Below are 16,098 nucleotides of genomic sequence, written 5' to 3' on the forward strand. Positions count from 1 at the left end.
TACCATGGAAGAAGGTTCTATGCGCGTAGACCACACAATTATACAAATACTATACAGTAGATACACTATGGTCCGAGATATCATCGTCGTGGTCGTACCCTCTTTCTGAATACCATTCGTCCTCAATCTCCTCGATGAGATCGTGAATGGTGGTCAAAGCCTCCGCCTTGCTCTCTATTTTCTTCCGCTCATACATCCACGGGCAGTCCAGAGACTCGCACTCCACCGGCTCAGCAGGCGCAGTTTTGCAGCACGCCCCGCAGACCAAGTGGACGTCTTTGAGCCGAGCCTCCGTCTGTTGCATCCGGGATAACAGGTCGCTCATAGTGGATGCGTGATCTGTGCGGCAGACCTCGCACAATACTGGGGCCCGTTGAGAACGTCGGTTCGATGACAATAATGGACATTGTTTGCGCACCTTCGGGAGTGAGAGTGCCACAGATCAGGCAGTGCGAGCTTGTGAAGTGATCATCAATCTTGAACGCGTTCGCGACCATGACGCTCTTCTTGTTCTTCCGAGGGGTGGCCGTAACGTCGGGCTGATCGGCACGCAAGCTCTTGGGCATGTCCTCAAACCAGCTCTGCACGTCGGCACCGACGAGATTGAATATCCGTTCCAAGGGCGGAATCAGCACTCGGGAGATGTAGTATGCTGCGTCCAGGCGTTTGTGACTGCGAGCGAAATCATGGTTGAGATAGGGGTGTATATGCATGTGTATGTGGACGTACCTGTCCTTGAATAGTTCGTGCGGTGAAACAGCCCGATCAACGAGCCTGGACCCAGGCTCTCCCCGGACGATGACATAGGGTATGCGTTCTCCGTACTGTGGTTCGTCGTTCGGGTCTTGGAGCATCCGCCGTGCTGCGACCGTCACCCCGGGCGGAGGTGGTACCTTGTCACTACGGTCGTATGAATTCAGTAAACATTATCATCAGGCTGCAGCCTATGCCTACCTGTAGGTACCCATCTTCACTTCTTTGGCGAAGATGAAGTCTTGGATAGATACCTTGTTCTCGAGTATCCTGTTCCATGTACGGCAACAGTAGTCCTTAACTTCGCTCAGGTCTTGCGTACGGAACAGGATTCTATCGGAAGAAATCAGCACCGGAATGCGAATATTTGTCTGAATACTTACTTGAGACATGTCTCCGTCATTTTTTGCTGCGCAGGAATTCCATCCCGCCGAACGGTCTCAATTCCTTTGGCATCAAAGGCCGGCTCCTTGTCATCGGGGGTTTCGAACTTGAAGCCTACATATCGCTTCTTCGCCATCAAAACACATGGAAGGTAGACCTGCTCGCATGTTCAGCAGCCGCATGCTGTCTCGCAGTGCATATGCAAGCACACACCTTTTCGAACTTGAGCTTAACCGGCGCAGGGTTCATCGACGTGATCGTATCTGCCATGTCCTGCCCAACCCGAAAGGCCTGATCTTTCGTCTTGCCGGGCAAATAGATGAAGAGCGAATCTGTATCGCCATAGACCACCTTCGCTCCCCATTTCTTTGTTCCGTTGATGATGCGGATGGCCTGCGGACAGATGTTAGACTGAGGAATATATGGTCACGGACCACCTGCCTTCTCGAGCGTCTCCCTGCCACTTTGTACAATGCTGTCTGCGATCTCTACAGCAGGCATGCGACCGGAATATGTTGCGCTGGTATAGCCGTATGTAACGTTCGCGATGTATTTAAGACCAAGCTGTCGGGCATCCAAGATCTTGCGGAGAGCCTGCATTGATGTCTTTAGCACTATGCCACATATGCATGAAATCTGATGGCTGACTATACCTTGTCATCCTTCGCGCCCTTCATCGCCTGCTTGACCATAACTCTTGTATCGAGAAGTTCGGTCAACATACGCCCTAACAACCCCTTCCGCACCGACTCCTTGACATACATTATGCCGTTAGGTGCGACTGTTCATCGAGGATGCGTCAGGTCCATGAGCCGGTAAACCACACACTGTACACGTACCATTAATGTGATCCTTCAGGGAATCCAGGAGGCCGGCTGGCTGGCGAAGGTCCGTGACTCCAAATTTGTAGGTGCCTCTAAAGTCAGTGATGCGTCCGAGACACGTAGAATAACAATAATTATAGGCGATCATGATGGAGGGGTATAGTGATTGGAAGTCTAGGACTACGAGGGGGCTGCTGTAGAATGCGGAGAGGGGTTCCATGATTAGGGGCATGCATTCGGCAGCATTCTGCTTGCCAACCTGAAACCCTGACGTTAAAAACCATCATGAATGGTAGTGTTTGACTTACGTCTTGCTTGCTTGGGGACAGTAGTAGAAAGCTCTCGGGTTTGGCTATGCGGAACATGAAGGACTCGACTTTGAACTGAGAGCCGCGGCTCAGCACGGAGAAGAAGTCAACACCGAACACCCGAGCGAACTCGCTGCATCCAATTCTTGAGTGATGCAGACGGTTGTGCATTGGTGAAACACGTACGCATTCTTCGTCACGACCTCAGCAGCGTCCAGCATCTCCAAGACCATGTCCGTGCGGCGTGCAAAGTAATGTAGCACGCGAGCCGCGTGATGTGGAACGGGACTGTTGTACCATTCCGTCAACGTTTGCGGGCTATACCAAGGCGTCCTGCAACCTCATCAGCAGGGCTCGACATGAACGGACAGATCTGTGTAACATACCGCCTTCGCAGAAGCTGGAACACTACATTCTCAAACGTATAGATGTTAAGGGTCTGTTCCGAGCGCATGATACGCCACAGGTTGAGAACATGTCGGCCAATCACCTTGAAAGTCGAAGTCGTCTTCATGCCCCATGCATCGTACCCACCACTGGCTGTTCGCCCAGGGGCACGGGATATCTGTTCACCAACATCCAGTCCTATAGCAAATATGTTCATGAGACACGTTCGTATGTCATGATCAATACGTGGACCGAAACCTACCATAGCTGCGCCCGCGGGCACCAAGGTATCCCCAGGAGGCCGCCTGGACTTCCCACCCGGAGATGATATCCGGGTCAAAGTCCACGATCACGTCAATGACTCTGTTGAGCAGATCCAGTTCGCTGTTGACGAATTCTGCCTTGACGCTCCGCAGTCGACGTTGGCTGAACCGCCGCTCGCCCTGCACAGCGATGATTCCTGACTCACAATTGAACGCCTCGCCAGTGTCCTGGTCAGAGCCCTGAAATGAATAGAACACCGCAGCGACCTTGTCATCTCCCGGGTCCGGAACCTTGTCACCCTTGGATGGCGCTGAGTCGACGGGCAGTGGATCAGTGATTGTTGCTGCAGGCACGGCAGTATGGAACACTTACCAAACACTTCGAGCGCCAGAACAGTCATGTTCTGCCCTTTCCGCTGAACTTTGTCGGAGCGCGGGGCTAGTGTACTCTTCATCCCGTAGGGATTAAGTTGTGTCGGCCCCTCGATCTGGGTGCAGCATATGAGCAACGGCTCGGGTTCGTTCCACTGTGATGAGAATCAGACTAACTTGAGACGAGTCCTTGCGAGCGGGACGCTCGTCCAGACTGCTCTTCCGTTCTTTCAGCCACTTCCGCACCTGTCTCACACTAGGCGGCGCACTGGCGTACTCCCACCCACCCACCCCAGTCCGATCGAGTGCGCACGGTGCTGCGCCCCTACTCGACAGCGCGCTCTCGTCGTTCTTCCACTGTTCTAGATTGGCGATGCCGTCGCCGCCCTTCAGGTGAAAGACAAGTCCTGCGTACTCCCTCGGCTTCTCGGGCGCGTCAATCTCCTTGGAGTAGTAGGGATCGCGGTAAATCTGACTGGGGACACCGTACTGGTCCATACTTCCCACGAGCTCTGCAGCTGTAGGAGGTTGACTGCAATAGACATACGTGTTCCTGCCACGATAGAGGACGGGAAGTGAGGAAGGAGTAAAGCGCTTCGGGTGGGAGGACGGGTCCGACAGGAGAGCTGAGCTGGGATTGGATGAGACCGACGAGTGCCCCGAATCATCAGGCGGTGGACTGAGCTTGCGTTTCTTGACGGGTCTGTCGTCTGCGTCGCTCGAAGTGGGAACCTCTTGCAGCGCCTTGGCCTCGATGGGTGGGGGTATTAAGGGAGCGGGTATCTCGTCGTTAGTAGCACCCTCAGAGGGTCCCAGGCGCGCTTCTTGTAGAGGTGTGATTGACTCCTTACTCATAGTATGTGAGAATGGGCGTTTCGTCGGGGTTCTCGTCGGAGACTGGAAGGGATCCGGCTTCGTAGGCATGGTCCAACCGGGAGTGAAGTGGCGAGACTGTGTACAACAGAGTAAGCGTAGAATGGTCCCGCGGATGGACAATTGAAGTACCCTGATTAAGTGTAAGCGTAGAACGGACTGATGAGGATGGGAGAACGTACTTCGTTGGAGTTCTCAGACCGTTCGATACTACTGAAGTCGACCGCTGTCTCGAGGACGTTCTACGGGGAAGTCAGATGCGATTGCTATTTGTCAACTATTTTATGCGACATGCCTCGAGATTCTAGACCAAATATCTTGGAATGGGTTAGATGACTTCGTCGGCGATGGCTCGTCAGACAATAGAAACGGGTTGCTGACGAGAATGGGCATTCAGATTGCAATGGACAGATCTTGTGAAAGTAGTACCTCTCTTCAACATCACCATTCTCCGACTGAAGGTCTGGAGGCGGCCCATCCTCGACGGCTTCTTCGTCTTCTTCGGGATATTGGTCGTCGATATTGTGTCGCTCATAATGTTCAGCTGTGTCCTTCTGCCACTCCGCCTCCTCGCGCTCCATCAGGCGACTCATGTCCTGGCTGACGAGCATCGTCTCGTCGACATCGACGTCAACATCTTCGTCTTGCCGGTCGGATTGAGTGGCGCCTTGCCCCGTAGATCCCGCTTCCTGGGACGGCTGATACGGGTTGGTCTTCTCTTCGTTCTGCATACCATCATCCTTAGAGCCGGCTTCTTCGCCAGGGCGTGTGTGCGGCATCCACGTCTTATACTGGTCCTCCCAGAGAGCCTCGACACTCTCAAATGTCGTCATGACCCACTTCTCCCAGGACATTCTCGGTGGAACCGCCTCCCGACCACGTTCACGCTCAATGCGCTTCCGTATCTCCTCCCACCAGCGCGCCTCTGCGACCCAGTCACCTCCGGGCCTGCGCGAGTTCGCGCTCAGGTCTTTCGGTAGGTCGGGAGATGGGGGCAGTCCTTTGTCTAGGCGGCGTTGACGTTCGTCTTCCCAAAGCTCGCGAACACTGAGGACGAGCGGCTCAGGTGGGAGTGGTAGGGCAGGGATGGTCAATTTGTGGTTCATGTTGCGCGGCGCGAGCTTATGTCTGTTGAGGATTTGGTGCGCAGCTGCGTCGACTTCGAGCGGCGCCCGCGTCTGGCGGAAGTACGGGGAGTCCTTGAAGCCACTCTGCGTCTCCACAGCTTCTGCAATTGCGTCTTCCATGAGCTCGTCGCGTCCGCGTTGCCAGACTTCGCCGAGGTCGATCCAGCCACAGCCATACAGGCCAAAGTCGCAAAGAAATTGTAAGAGGTAGGATAAATGGCTCTCGTACACACGGAAGCGCGTCTTCATGACGGTGCCCGATTGCATGATGGTAACAGCACGGTTCACAAACGCAGGATCGGCGATGTGAATCTTCAGGAAAGGGGCATAATTCGCATGGAAGCCGTAGAAGTGCACGCCTTTCACGAGCACAACCGCACGGACGAACTTGGACTTAGGCGACTCTGGATTACGCTTCAGAGATATCGCAATGGCGTGGTTGAGAGAATGCTTCAGCTTGGCAGTGTAACGATTGACTGGTTGTAGTTGAGGCAGCGCAGGCAGTTGGAGGTATGTGAACGCGCACCAATGTCTGGGTTCATCTTCCCCAAGTACTCCACAAAGAAGTACGGATACACTTGATGTATGTGCAAACACGTCTTCATTCCAAGGGAAGAGTCTCCATATATACGGATGACGGGAACGCGAGGCAAAAGCGAGTTGTCGAGAGGTCCTGGCGGGACCACCGTGTAATCGATCTGGTTTATTCTGACACGAAGAGAGGGTATAGGAGAGGACATGTCGCCATAAGCCACCAAGAAGATAGATAATATACACCAAGAACCAAGACGCGGGTATGTACAGCGGACGGTGGTCGCAGGAGCCCAGTAGTACTAGGAGTCGAAGTCGACGCGCTTAAAGTTGACGCGCCTGCAAAGACTCCGCGTCTCGAGCACGTGCTCATCCAAATTTGGGACCAACGGCGCGTTCCTCGGACCAGGTTCCTCCAGACTCGACCATACTCAGTTCGACCGCTCCCCTCAACGTTTCTACAGCCGGCTGTTACAATTCTCCTGCTACACATACACGGAATGTTGACTTCTGACTTCTGCTTGATCTTTGGGAACTCAGACCTTGACCGTCAACACCTGCTGACCGACCCAGGTCTCTCCAGCCGGCAGCTTGACATAGCCGCGGACGTAACCAGGTTCGACGCAGATGTACTTTTCCCTGTAGGAATGTTCCAGAAAGGTCAGCGGCCGGGGCAGCATGACATGATCAGTGGTTCGTACCATCCACCCGTCTCCATGTCTCCGATCTTGGCCCCGGCCTCTTCCTGAGGGTTCCAGACAACGACGTCCTTCATGTTGATGGTTCTGACCTCGATGGCTCCCGAGGGCCAGACGACGTCGTATCTTCCAGGTGCGTTCTCGTACACTGAGTCGGTGAACTTGGTCACGTCCACACCCTCACGGGTCTCCATCTTCGGGGTTGCGCGGGCCTCCTCTGTTGCCTCGGTCTTGTCGTAGAAGGAAAGACCAGTCAACGGAGAGACACGGACGTCGTTTGCAGGTGCACGGATATAGTTGTGGAACAGTGCCTGGAACTCCATCGGCGGAGTGGTCGAGAGCCCTGTGTTTTTGACGTGGAGGTCTGTGCTCAGCTGGTGCTCGGCCAGAGTGACAACGAAGTCCAAATGGAAGGGATGGTCGTATTGCTGCTGGATTGTTGGGTTCGGCCCTAGGCCTGCGGTTTGAGGGAGACCCTGGTGAGCGCAACGGCCCACACTCTATTGCTCTCAGGGAACTCACTGAGCTTGACTGAGACGCCAGCCTCGTTGTCCATCACGATGGAGTTGAATGTCCACTCATTGTTGCGCGCAAACCCGTGCTGAGGAAGTTTGGCGTGGGTCGGATGGGTAGGCGCGCCGAAGCAGGGGAAGACGACTGGGATACCGCCGCGAACGGGTTTGCTCCCGTCGAGTGCGGCTTTGCCGGATACGAACAGACGTTCAACGGGTTCGTTACTGGTCGGGCTGGGTGCTTTCCAGGAAACCACGGTAGCTCCGTAGAGGAGGATCTCTGCGGATGAGCCCTGGTTCCCGGTCTGGATAAGTCTCGATCGATACAATCGGGAGACTCGGATGGTGTGTACCTTAGGGTGCTGGAGAATGACACGGTCGACTTTCTGAACGACTGGCATGATCGTTTGGTTTGTCTGGGTAATAGTGTTCTGAAGTCTGCAGTGGCAAGGTGTATGTACTATGCTTCCTCGTTGCCGCGTTGCCTCCAGATCCAGACGTCATCGTGATCCGCATGCCGCATGCGCAGCGTGACGACCATGTGACTCTGTGACTCCGGACCTTGGCCGAGCCCCGGCTGCCGAAGCCTGCCCTGAAGTGTACGCTATGCTACAAGAGTCCGTCGCCGCAAACGAGGCCCTCAGCTTTTGCTCTGCTCTTTTTCTTTGTGCCCCCTCGCTCTCGATTCTCTCATGGGCGGTCCTACTGGATTCCTTCGTTGGTCCTTGGACGACGGCACTGGCTCTTGAGCCTCTCTCGGGCAGATATCGCTCCTGTTTCTCGAGGCCGACGGTCTCGCTTCATGTCCACCGCGGGTCGCGGATCCACGTTCACGTTCAGGCCGGACCCGTCCCCCCTTTGGGTTCCATCCTTCGGTCCACGTACCGGATACTCGCAACGCGATACACGCACGGATATCGTCGCACGCTGCATACGAACACGTCGCGCACATGGCTGATCTCGAGCCGGGCGCACGAGGCGGTCCTTCACCGAACCGCTATCGGCGCCTTCGACCCCTGTCTGCAGGGGTTGCGGGACGTATGCCATGAAGATAGGCAAATGGAATGAACTGCATTGTTCTTGACCCATCGAGCCACACAGATCACGAAGTTCCGGATCTCGTGCATGCACTTGGAACGAAGACGAGACAAGACCTTTCGTACCCGTCGTCTGCGCTACGCGCCATGGACCAGTGTCGGAAGTGTTGAAGTGACAAGCTACGCTTTGGGGCGAGCAAATACAGAAACGAACGGCCGCGATACGTTCGCGAACCGTACACCGGCGACTTCGCTCGTTCCATGTTGCCTTCCGAGGGCGCTTCGTGCGTCTATCGAGGGCTTGCGCGCCTTCGTGGTGCGTCTTGGAGCAACAGCTTAGGACGGCCGAGGACGACCAGACAAGCCACGCTGGCGCGCTTCGACACGGGACGTACGAGGATCGACACGCAGTCATCTTTCGCCGTCTCAGCACCCTCCGGTTGCACGAAGCCATACCTTCAGCAGGCCATATCATGGACACGCCGTATCGACGTCGCCAGTCGACGGTTGTCGTCAACCTCATGGATACGAGCAGCACGCTCGTCCAGAGCAGAAGAACATGGAGTTCCGTCTCTGCAAACCCCGCACGAGAAGTGCATAGTACCATTCCTGGACGGTGGTTCCAGCGTATATGTCCGGGCGATGCCCGAGATATGACTCCCGCGCACGGCGCGGGTCGATTCTGTCGGAAGCGTGGGTGTCAGAACCCCTTCCTTGTTTCCTCGTCGTGGTGTCGAGGCAGTTGTGTCGGTGAGCGCGCACTTGTCCACAGGCGGCGTAGCCCGCAGGAAAGATGGCTCCGACTACACCACACAGCCGGACATTGTCTCGATGGTGTCCGGCAGCGGTGTCGACGTTGTCGACAAGCGCAAGTCGCGCCTCGGCGCGACTTTGCACGTCCGCACAATTTTTGGAACCCCTTCGCCTTCGCGGCGATTTATGTGTGTCCCATCAGCTGCTTCGTTCGCGACGCAGATTTATGTGGGCGCATATACGTAGGTTAGTTGTAGCCATGTTTGTAATGTTATCAATATATGCTTGTCTTCCGCGTCGTGGACATGTATATGGAACCCGGACGTTTCGGTTCCCTTGTAGCGGAGTTGCATCCGATCCGTAGCCTTTCGTCAGGGAACTCGCGCTGTTCAGTGTTCAGTCAGTTGAGGCCGCCCAACAGATAAGTATCGGAAAGGCAGCGCATACAGCGAACTGAGATGAGTGCGGCTAGGGTGGAGACCCCGCACCACTACAAAGTGAAGTTGACGCCTGTGAGCTCGCACGAGCGCTCGACTCGATATCGCCCAAACCAGGTCATCAACAAGAGATTTCGTCCATCCATTCATCCCTCTACGCTCGACATCCACCTCCGCTGCTTTCTCAGATAGTCCCTTAGCTTCAACTCAGCATTTCTTGACGATCGTGCCAGGAGATACATCCGCCAGCCCACCTCCGTACGCCGCCATCCCCCAACCACACCATGGATCCAAGCGAAGATGTTCGTGTCCTTATCCTCCAATGGCCCATAGAGCGAATGATCTGACGATGCGATACGTGTTTTGTCGCTTAGATCGCTCCGATTGCCATTCTCATGGACGAGCTACGTTCGGAGGACGTGCAGCTCAGATTGAACGCCATACATCGCATATCGACCATTGCCCTTGCATTGGGCCCGGACCGTGCACGCGATGAGCTGATACCCTTCTTGCAAGACTCAGTTGACGACGAAGACGAGGTTCTCCTTGCGTTGGCGGAAGAGCTGGGGCGGAACTTCGAGGAGTACATCGGGGGTCCGGAGTACGCGCATGTGCTGTTGGGACCGCTGGAGAACCTTTCTGCGGTAGAGGAGACGCTAGTACGGGACAAGGTATGTTCACTGTTGGTTTTATGTGGCTGGTGTTGGTTTCCACCGCCTTATGGTGCCGTCGGCGACCTCGCAAGCATGCACGCACATACCTGGAACTCACACCCATTGCCACAGGCGGCGGAGTCAATTACCAAAATCTCGTCGGTTCTCAGCCAGGCGCAGATTGAACAATACTATATCCCCCTCGTACAAAGACTCTCCCGTGGCGAGTGGTTCACGTCCCGGACATCGTCATGCGCACTGTACGCGCCTGTATACGACAAGGTTGCAGCACCCATCCAAGATGACCTCCGTCGAGGCTTCGCCTCGCTCGCGGCAGACGACACCCCCATGGTGCGCCGCGCAGCGGCCAAATGGCTTGCGGTGCGTATCTCCCGCCTGACTCGCTTGCTGTGGCCGTTTTGTCCTGATTGTGGCCGATCTACGGTAGCCCCTGGTGAAGAAGTACACAAAGGCGCACGTCCTATCTGACGGACTGGCGGTATACAGAAAGCTCCAGGCCGACGATCAGGATTCCGTCCGCCTGCTCACGGTCGAGGACCTCATCGCGATTGCGGAGCAGCTCTCGCCAGCGGAGGTCAAGGAGCAGCTGCTCAAGCAGATCAGGCAGACGATGACCGACAAGAGCTGGCGCGTGCGCTACATGGCCGCGAGTCACTTCAACGAGGTTCGTTCTACAGGCTTCTGTTCAGGTCCCAAAACGAATGACTGATGCCCCTGACAGCTCGCCGAGGTTGTTGGAACGGCGCTCGTGCGCGAAGAGCTCATCGGTCACTTTGTCCAGCTTCTGAAGGATAACGAGGCGGAGGTGCGAACTGCAGCTGCTGGTCAGGTCCCAGGTATGTCCTCTCTGGGTACAAGTCATTCTCGTTCACGTTGTAACCCATCGTCCAGGCTTCGCCAAGCTCCTCGAGAAGGAGGTTGTCCTTGCCCGCATCGTACCGTGTGTCCGCGACCTTTGCCAAGACGTCTCCCAGCATGTCCGTGCGGCGCTTGCCAACCAGATTAGCGGTCTCGCCCCGCTGCTGGGCAAAGACGCAACCATCGAGCACCTCCTCCCTCTCTTCCTCCATCTCCTCAAGGACGAGTTCCCAGAGGTCCGGCTGAACATCATCAGCAAGCTCGAACTCGTTAACTCCGGTGCGTTACCACAGAGTGGTGCTACCATTCCGGCGGTGATGGCTGAATGTGCATTGACGCAGTGATTGGCATCGAACTCTTGTCGGAGAGTCTCCTTCCGGCAATTGTGGAGCTGGCAGAGGACAAATCATGGCGCGTCCGGCAAGCCATCATTGAGTACATTCCTCTCCTCGCGACGCAACTCGGCAAGCCATTCTTCGACGAGTCTCTCGGCAACCTCTGCATGTCATGGCTGGGCGACAATGTTTACAGCATTCGTGAGGCCGCCGCCGTCAATCTCAAGAAGCTGACGGAGGTGTTCGGTGTCGAGTGGTCGAAAGAACAGATCGTGCCCAAGGTTGTGGGGATGGGCCAGCACCCGAACTATCTATATCGGATGACTACGGTGCAAGCAATCATGGTGAGTAGCTTCGAAGGATCGCGCATCTCTGATCTTGCCCCGTCGGTATGGAACTGATTGATCGTACAGACTATCGCACCCTCGCTAACGCTCGAGGTCATCCGTGATAACATCCTCGACATGCTGCTCCAGCTCGCCAGTGACCCCATCCCGAACATCCGGTTCAATGTTGCCAAAGCCCTCGAGATCATAGCCACCTCGTTCGGTGATACTCCAGAGGGGGTGCAGCTGGTGCAGCAAAAGATCGCGCCTGTCCTCGAGGCACTCAAGAACGACCAGGATGCTGATGTCCGCTTCTTCTCTTCACGCGCGCTGCAGAAGGCCCACGCCCTAGAAGCTTGAGGTCCGTGCGCTACTCTTCCTGCATCCTCGGCATAGGGATTGACCGAGGTCATTATAGCAGAGAAGGCGGGTGGATTGATACCTGGTAGCTGTGATCAGAGAGTTCCGACCTTTCCTCCACGATCTTCTGTTCCATTGTCCATTTCCGATGAATCGTCCGACAGACCCTGAATAAGACGAAATGTATAATACAACAAGCTTGACTGTCAGGTGGCGGAGCTCGGCCCTTCTGGGGCAGCCCGGCGAAGCCACCGACATGAAGTTCTCTGCCGCTGTGGTCGCCGTGGCCATCTGACATGCGGCAGAATTGGCAAAACGGACAATCGGACTGTCCTCGGCGGGGTCCGACGTCGGGATGTTGACGCATTTGGGTATGTGTGCGTCGGTGGCGGGGCCCGGGAAGCGATCCAATCGCGGCCGCCAGAAAGCCGAACCACGAGATTGAGTGTGGGTGTGCAGACGTGCGGGGACAAGGTATATGCGCGGGAAACCATCGCAACGCAAGTTTGTGGCACTCTGGCGCCTGCTCCCCAGACGACTCTTCCGGTCTCCATGCCATGGCACATGCCCTCGGCACCCGTCTTTGCATCAGATTATATTGCACGCCGCCTCGGAGGGAGAGAGGCCTAGTCCTTGCCCCACTGCGGTCTGCCCGCGGACAGCAGTGCATCGCTCTCGGACTGATGAGGGCTCACGGCAGCAAAATAAGATCTGTAGGATTGACCCTTCCGCCGAGATCATACGGACCGAGCCCGTGGATTGGGCACGTCGTCGGCAGGCGTCAACAGCGCCGACGGTCCAGAGACGTTCTATGGAATATCCCTCACACCTCTGCCGGCAGCGCGCCAGGCACATCTCCTAGTCCAGATCGAGTGTGTTCCTGCTCGTCCACGCTCCTCCTCCCCGCACTCCAGACAGGCATTGTACTCGTGAGTGGCAGGATCAACGGTGTCCGTGGAGCTTAACTGACCGCACGGGAAGGGAACAAAGCTACGGGGAGGATGCCAAGTACACGGGTTGCTGCCATGGTGTCCAACATGGATGTTCTTGACGGATACTGATGGCCGGGGGTTGAACGGATGATATCAGTAATCAGTTTCGCCTCGACTGTGTGTGAACGGGCCACGGTGAACGTTCTCCTGAACCCTGTGGCACACTTGATCATCCGGTATATAAGATGGCGGCGGCCCCGCCTTGTTCTCTCCCCTAGCTTGTCCGCTTTCTCCCCCTTCTCCCTCTCTGTCCTCCCCGCCTCCGTCCCTGGGGTCCTCACGATCTTTGAAAATGACGCTCTTTGCCCGTCTGCTGGTCGTCGCCGCCGCGCTCCCGCTTGCTTTTGCCACGAACCGTGGCGGCTCCAGCTCCACAAGTTGCAAGAGCAGCGAGTTCTAGTGAGTCTCTACAGTTCCCGACTACGTCTGAACGAAGTGCTGATTTGGCCGTGTGTACGTAGCTGGGGTGACAAGGACTGCTGTCTCCCGTACGGAGGTACACCGAACCCTCCCAGCCCGCCTAAGGGCTCCTCCTGCCCTTCCTCTTGGGAATGGCACTCCGGGAAGAGCTGCTGCGTTCCCCACCAGCCTCCCTCTACCCCGAGTCCCTCTTGCTCGTCCGGATGGGGTTGGAACGACAACAAGAAGTGCTGCGAGCCCCACGCCACGTCCACTGTCCACACAACCACTGTCCACACTACTTCGGTTCACACTACGTCGGTTCACACTACATCGGTCCACACCACTACCGCACACACGACCTACAGCGCTCCTACCCCTTCCTCGTCTAGCAGCTGCGGTTCTAACGAGTGGTGGTACGTGATTATATGCCTTTATTGTCTCCGAAGCCCGGCTAAGGCTTTTCTACGAACAGGTGGGGTGAGAAGAGCTGCTGCTTGCCTCATGGTGGTAACCCCAGCCCGCCCAAGCCTCCGAGCGGGACGGACTGCCCCTCGAACTGGGACTGGCACACTGGCAAGAAGTGCTGCGTTCCCCACCACCCTAACCAGCCTCCCCCGCAGTGTGGCTCCGGCTGGGGCTGGAACTCGGGCTCGTGGTGCTGCAACCCTCACACCTCGACGTCGGCTACCCCCACGCCGTCGAGCAAGCCTGGCAAGGGTCACTACGGCTGGAAGCGCAACCACAAGGCCCGCAACGTCTCGCTCTGCCCCAATGGCATGGAGGCTTGCCCTATCCCTGGTCTGACTGGCCTGACCGACGACTGGGAGTGTCTCGACACCAGCAGCGAGCTCGAGTCCTGCGGTGGTTGCTCTTCCACCGGTGCAGGTGAGGATTGCACGGCTATCGCTGGTGCGTGGAATGTCGGCTGCAACAACGGCAAGTGTGTTGGTGAGTACCATGTTCTTATCCGTCGTCGAGACGGTACCGATCGTTGATCACATCACCTGCAGTCTACACTTGTGCCGACGGCTACCTCCGTTCCCTCGACAACAAGTCGTGCGTCAAGGTCTAAACGCTTCCCAGCGTTCCTGGACCCCAGGCGCCGCGGCCTGTTCCTGCGGCTGCTACATCACACTACTCTGCAATGGTTCGACATGAAGAACTCTCACTCGTTTAAGACTTACGTTCGTTGCCCCGCACAAGAGGTTAGAATGATGCTCGGCGTTGAATACTTGATCCAGAACTTTCGGCACACGCTACGGACACTTTGGACTCTCCTGAGCCTGCACGAGGCTACGGTACTACTCACACTATACTGGAGCGTCGGGTTGGCTCATGCTACCCTACTGCTGACATACCGGTTCGCGCTCCCCACACAACCTCTTGTTTATTTATTTGCCTCTTCATGCTTTCGAATCGCGATAGGCGGAGGTGGGGAGTTGTTCGATTCTGTAGTAGGACGTAACATGTTGCTACACTAGTTGCCGCTAGTATGTGCGGTTATGTCTGAACGAGATTAATATCTGCTTTGACTCTTGTCATGCGTGAAGGCAACGGCAACACAACTGATATTTGCTGTGCACGCTCGCCACAAAGAGCGTGCGTCTACACAACGCCTGCTACCCCGAGTAGTGGCTGTGCATTTCCCAGCACGTGAAGTGGACGCGTCGGGGCGGGGACCAATCAGAGGGCTCCGCCAGTAGTTAAGGTTCTGTCGCGTTGGAGGGTATAAGAACGGGGGAGGTTCAAGAATCCCCCCATCGTCGCGTCTTGCCTCCTGCGCTCGCGCTCCCCGCCATCTCTAGCTTACAGTCTCTATCTTACGGCTCTTGTAATCACTCCGCGCTAGCCGCCTTCTTTCTTGTCTGGCCGGTGTCTCTCGTTGCGCAACTTCAAGTCGACGTCATGCCCGCCTTCTCTCGCGCCATCTTCCTGAGCCTTCAGGCTGCCGCACTCGTCGCTACTGTCGGTCCCTCGATGGCGCCTCTCCCGGTCGTCGCTGCCCCTGTGCCAATGTCTCACATCGCGGACTACGCGTCTCAGCCGCCGGCTCGGACGAACGCTACGCTCCCCCAGGTGCAAGACCTTTCGACCTCCTCGCGAAGCAAGGATGGACCGGTTGTGGATCACACTCCGTCCTATGCTTCGTCAGTGGCGCGGCGACAAGACGTTAACAGCTTGGGCGGGTTAACGACCGAGCTCCACGATCTGCTCGGTGAGTATACATCGGCGCCGCACACAAGGCGAACGCTGACCATTATATATAGCTTCTCTCGACCTCGGGGACAACAGTGTCATAGAGGCCATCCTGGCTCTTCTAGACGCCATTCATCAAGCACCGGTACTCAACGATCTTGCCCAGGCGAAGGGAAAGCTCAACTACGACCCGGACAATGAACTCGAGACCGAGCTCAAGAATATCGTGGACAGCCTCAAGTACTCGCTCAACGCCATTGATGCGTTTGCCTTTACCTTGAACCCCACGCTTGGAGAGAGTAGGTCTCCTGTATCGTGATCGGCCTTGACTTTGCGCTGATGATATCGTACAGTTGTCTACTTGGTGAAGTGCATTGTTGACGCCATCCTTGACACCGTTGAGAATGTCACCGACGGCACCATCAACTACGGCGCATTGACGGAGTTGCAGCAGTTGTTGGCACAGCTGACCGACCAGTCTTGTCTACTCGGATTCGTGTGTCCCGAAACGGTGTAGGTGTTTATGGGCGTGTCCTCTCTTTCTGGTAGACTTTGTAGCAAGCAGCGGTATTGGAGACTAGGCCGTGTAATCAATGACTCCCAATGTTGTTTTGTATTGATGCAAATTGTTCTCTCGGGGATGGCTATATGCAAGACCTACCTCTAGCATGACCAAACCACACACGAAGAGCACAT

The 16,098-nt window shown here is 56.1% G+C and overlaps 7 protein-coding genes across 7 annotated transcripts; 4 read left to right on the forward strand and 3 right to left on the reverse strand.

Moving 5' to 3' along the window:
* Nucleotide 1: 1 nt before the first annotated feature.
* On the reverse strand, nucleotides 2-6,393 carry L226DRAFT_528712 (uncharacterized protein). The gene is made up of 20 exons (XM_067679444.1): nucleotides 6,365-6,393; nucleotides 5,818-6,307; nucleotides 4,594-5,767; nucleotides 4,460-4,540; nucleotides 4,347-4,406; nucleotides 3,469-4,243; nucleotides 3,293-3,407; nucleotides 2,919-3,230; nucleotides 2,656-2,854; nucleotides 2,456-2,602; nucleotides 2,270-2,402; nucleotides 1,977-2,220; nucleotides 1,791-1,918; nucleotides 1,579-1,731; nucleotides 1,351-1,530; nucleotides 1,137-1,294; nucleotides 955-1,086; nucleotides 730-900; nucleotides 419-672; nucleotides 2-363 (listed from the first exon to the last, which is right to left on the reverse strand). Exons 2-20 carry the CDS (start codon nucleotides 6,029-6,031, stop codon nucleotides 50-52), a joined length of 4,944 nt encoding a protein of 1,647 aa, XP_067543122.1. The 5' UTR covers nucleotides 6,032-6,307; nucleotides 6,365-6,393; the 3' UTR covers nucleotides 2-49.
* Nucleotides 6,359-7,433, reverse strand: L226DRAFT_565115 (galactose mutarotase-like protein; the record flags this gene model as incomplete). Its single annotated transcript, XM_067683751.1, has 4 exons — nucleotides 6,359-6,461; nucleotides 6,524-6,977; nucleotides 7,043-7,325; nucleotides 7,386-7,433. 4 exons carry the CDS (start codon nucleotides 7,431-7,433, stop codon nucleotides 6,359-6,361), a joined length of 888 nt encoding a protein of 295 aa, XP_067543123.1.
* Nucleotides 7,434-7,519: 86 nt separating this feature from the next.
* Nucleotides 7,520-8,769, reverse strand: L226DRAFT_30286 (uncharacterized protein). Its single transcript, XM_067673719.1, has one exon. It carries the CDS (start codon nucleotides 8,674-8,676, stop codon nucleotides 7,735-7,737), a length of 942 nt encoding a protein of 313 aa, XP_067543124.1. The 5' UTR covers nucleotides 8,677-8,769; the 3' UTR covers nucleotides 7,520-7,734.
* A 774-nt stretch (nucleotides 8,770-9,543) lies between these two features.
* On the forward strand, nucleotides 9,544-11,812 carry L226DRAFT_565116 (ARM repeat-containing protein; the record flags this gene model as incomplete). Its single annotated transcript, XM_067683752.1, has 8 exons — nucleotides 9,544-9,561; nucleotides 9,634-9,930; nucleotides 10,045-10,293; nucleotides 10,361-10,597; nucleotides 10,655-10,769; nucleotides 10,825-11,070; nucleotides 11,133-11,470; nucleotides 11,540-11,812. The coding sequence occupies 8 exons, from the start codon at nucleotides 9,544-9,546 to the stop codon at nucleotides 11,810-11,812; spliced, it is 1,773 nt and encodes a 590-aa protein (XP_067543125.1).
* Nucleotides 11,813-12,271: 459 nt separating this feature from the next.
* Nucleotides 12,272-13,325, forward strand: L226DRAFT_30527 (uncharacterized protein). The gene is made up of 3 exons (XM_067673738.1): nucleotides 12,272-12,741; nucleotides 12,794-13,203; nucleotides 13,266-13,325. Exons 1-2 carry the CDS (start codon nucleotides 12,370-12,372, stop codon nucleotides 12,893-12,895), a joined length of 474 nt encoding a protein of 157 aa, XP_067543126.1. The 5' UTR covers nucleotides 12,272-12,369; the 3' UTR covers nucleotides 12,896-13,203; nucleotides 13,266-13,325.
* On the forward strand, nucleotides 12,997-14,500 carry L226DRAFT_30439 (uncharacterized protein). The gene is made up of 4 exons (XM_067673727.1): nucleotides 12,997-13,203; nucleotides 13,266-13,619; nucleotides 13,679-14,154; nucleotides 14,217-14,500. The coding sequence occupies exons 1-4, from the start codon at nucleotides 13,097-13,099 to the stop codon at nucleotides 14,276-14,278; spliced, it is 999 nt and encodes a 332-aa protein (XP_067543127.1). The 5' UTR covers nucleotides 12,997-13,096; the 3' UTR covers nucleotides 14,279-14,500.
* A 477-nt stretch (nucleotides 14,501-14,977) lies between these two features.
* L226DRAFT_556330 (uncharacterized protein) lies at nucleotides 14,978-16,042 on the forward strand. The gene is made up of 3 exons (XM_067683123.1): nucleotides 14,978-15,421; nucleotides 15,474-15,701; nucleotides 15,756-16,042. Exons 1-3 carry the CDS (start codon nucleotides 15,112-15,114, stop codon nucleotides 15,917-15,919), a joined length of 702 nt encoding a protein of 233 aa, XP_067543128.1. The 5' UTR covers nucleotides 14,978-15,111; the 3' UTR covers nucleotides 15,920-16,042.
* The last annotated feature ends 56 nt before the right edge of the window (nucleotides 16,043-16,098 follow it).

This window comes from Lentinus tigrinus (assembly GCF_003813185.1).
Source record: "Lentinus tigrinus ALCF2SS1-7 unplaced genomic scaffold L226scaffold_1, whole genome shotgun sequence".
In the NCBI taxonomy this organism is placed as follows: Eukaryota; Fungi; Basidiomycota; class Agaricomycetes; order Polyporales; family Polyporaceae; genus Lentinus; species Lentinus tigrinus.

Excerpts from the sequence above, each read along its gene's own strand:
- L226DRAFT_528712 (XM_067679444.1), bottom strand. The coding sequence starts at position 6,031 with ATGTCCTCTCCTATACCCTCTCTTCGTGTCAGAATAAACCAGATCGAT. Across the intron at positions 1,919-1,976 it reads CCTGAAGGATCACATTAATG|TCGCACCTAACGGCATAATG; the intron begins GTACGTGTACAG and ends CTCGATGAACAG. Across the intron at positions 364-418 it reads TGGCACTCTCACTCCCGAAG|TATTGTGCGAGGTCTGCCGC; the intron begins GTGCGCAAACAA and ends AACGGGCCCCAG.
- L226DRAFT_30286 (XM_067673719.1), bottom strand. The coding sequence starts at position 8,676 with ATGGTACTATGCACTTCTCGTGCGGGGTTTGCAGAGACGGAACTCCAT.
- L226DRAFT_30527 (XM_067673738.1), top strand. The coding sequence starts at position 12,370 with ATGGCACATGCCCTCGGCACCCGTCTTTGCATCAGATTATATTGCACG. Across the intron at positions 12,742-12,793 it reads TCCAGACAGGCATTGTACTC|GGAACAAAGCTACGGGGAGG; the intron begins GTGAGTGGCAGG and ends CCGCACGGGAAG.
- L226DRAFT_30439 (XM_067673727.1), top strand. The coding sequence starts at position 13,097 with ATGACGCTCTTTGCCCGTCTGCTGGTCGTCGCCGCCGCGCTCCCGCTT. Across the intron at positions 13,620-13,678 it reads TGCGGTTCTAACGAGTGGTG|GTGGGGTGAGAAGAGCTGCT; the intron begins GTACGTGATTAT and ends TTCTACGAACAG. Across the intron at positions 14,155-14,216 it reads CAACAACGGCAAGTGTGTTG|TCTACACTTGTGCCGACGGC; the intron begins GTGAGTACCATG and ends CATCACCTGCAG.
- L226DRAFT_556330 (XM_067683123.1), top strand. The coding sequence starts at position 15,112 with ATGCCCGCCTTCTCTCGCGCCATCTTCCTGAGCCTTCAGGCTGCCGCA. Across the intron at positions 15,422-15,473 it reads CGAGCTCCACGATCTGCTCG|CTTCTCTCGACCTCGGGGAC; the intron begins GTGAGTATACAT and ends CATTATATATAG. Across the intron at positions 15,702-15,755 it reads GAACCCCACGCTTGGAGAGA|TTGTCTACTTGGTGAAGTGC; the intron begins GTAGGTCTCCTG and ends GATATCGTACAG.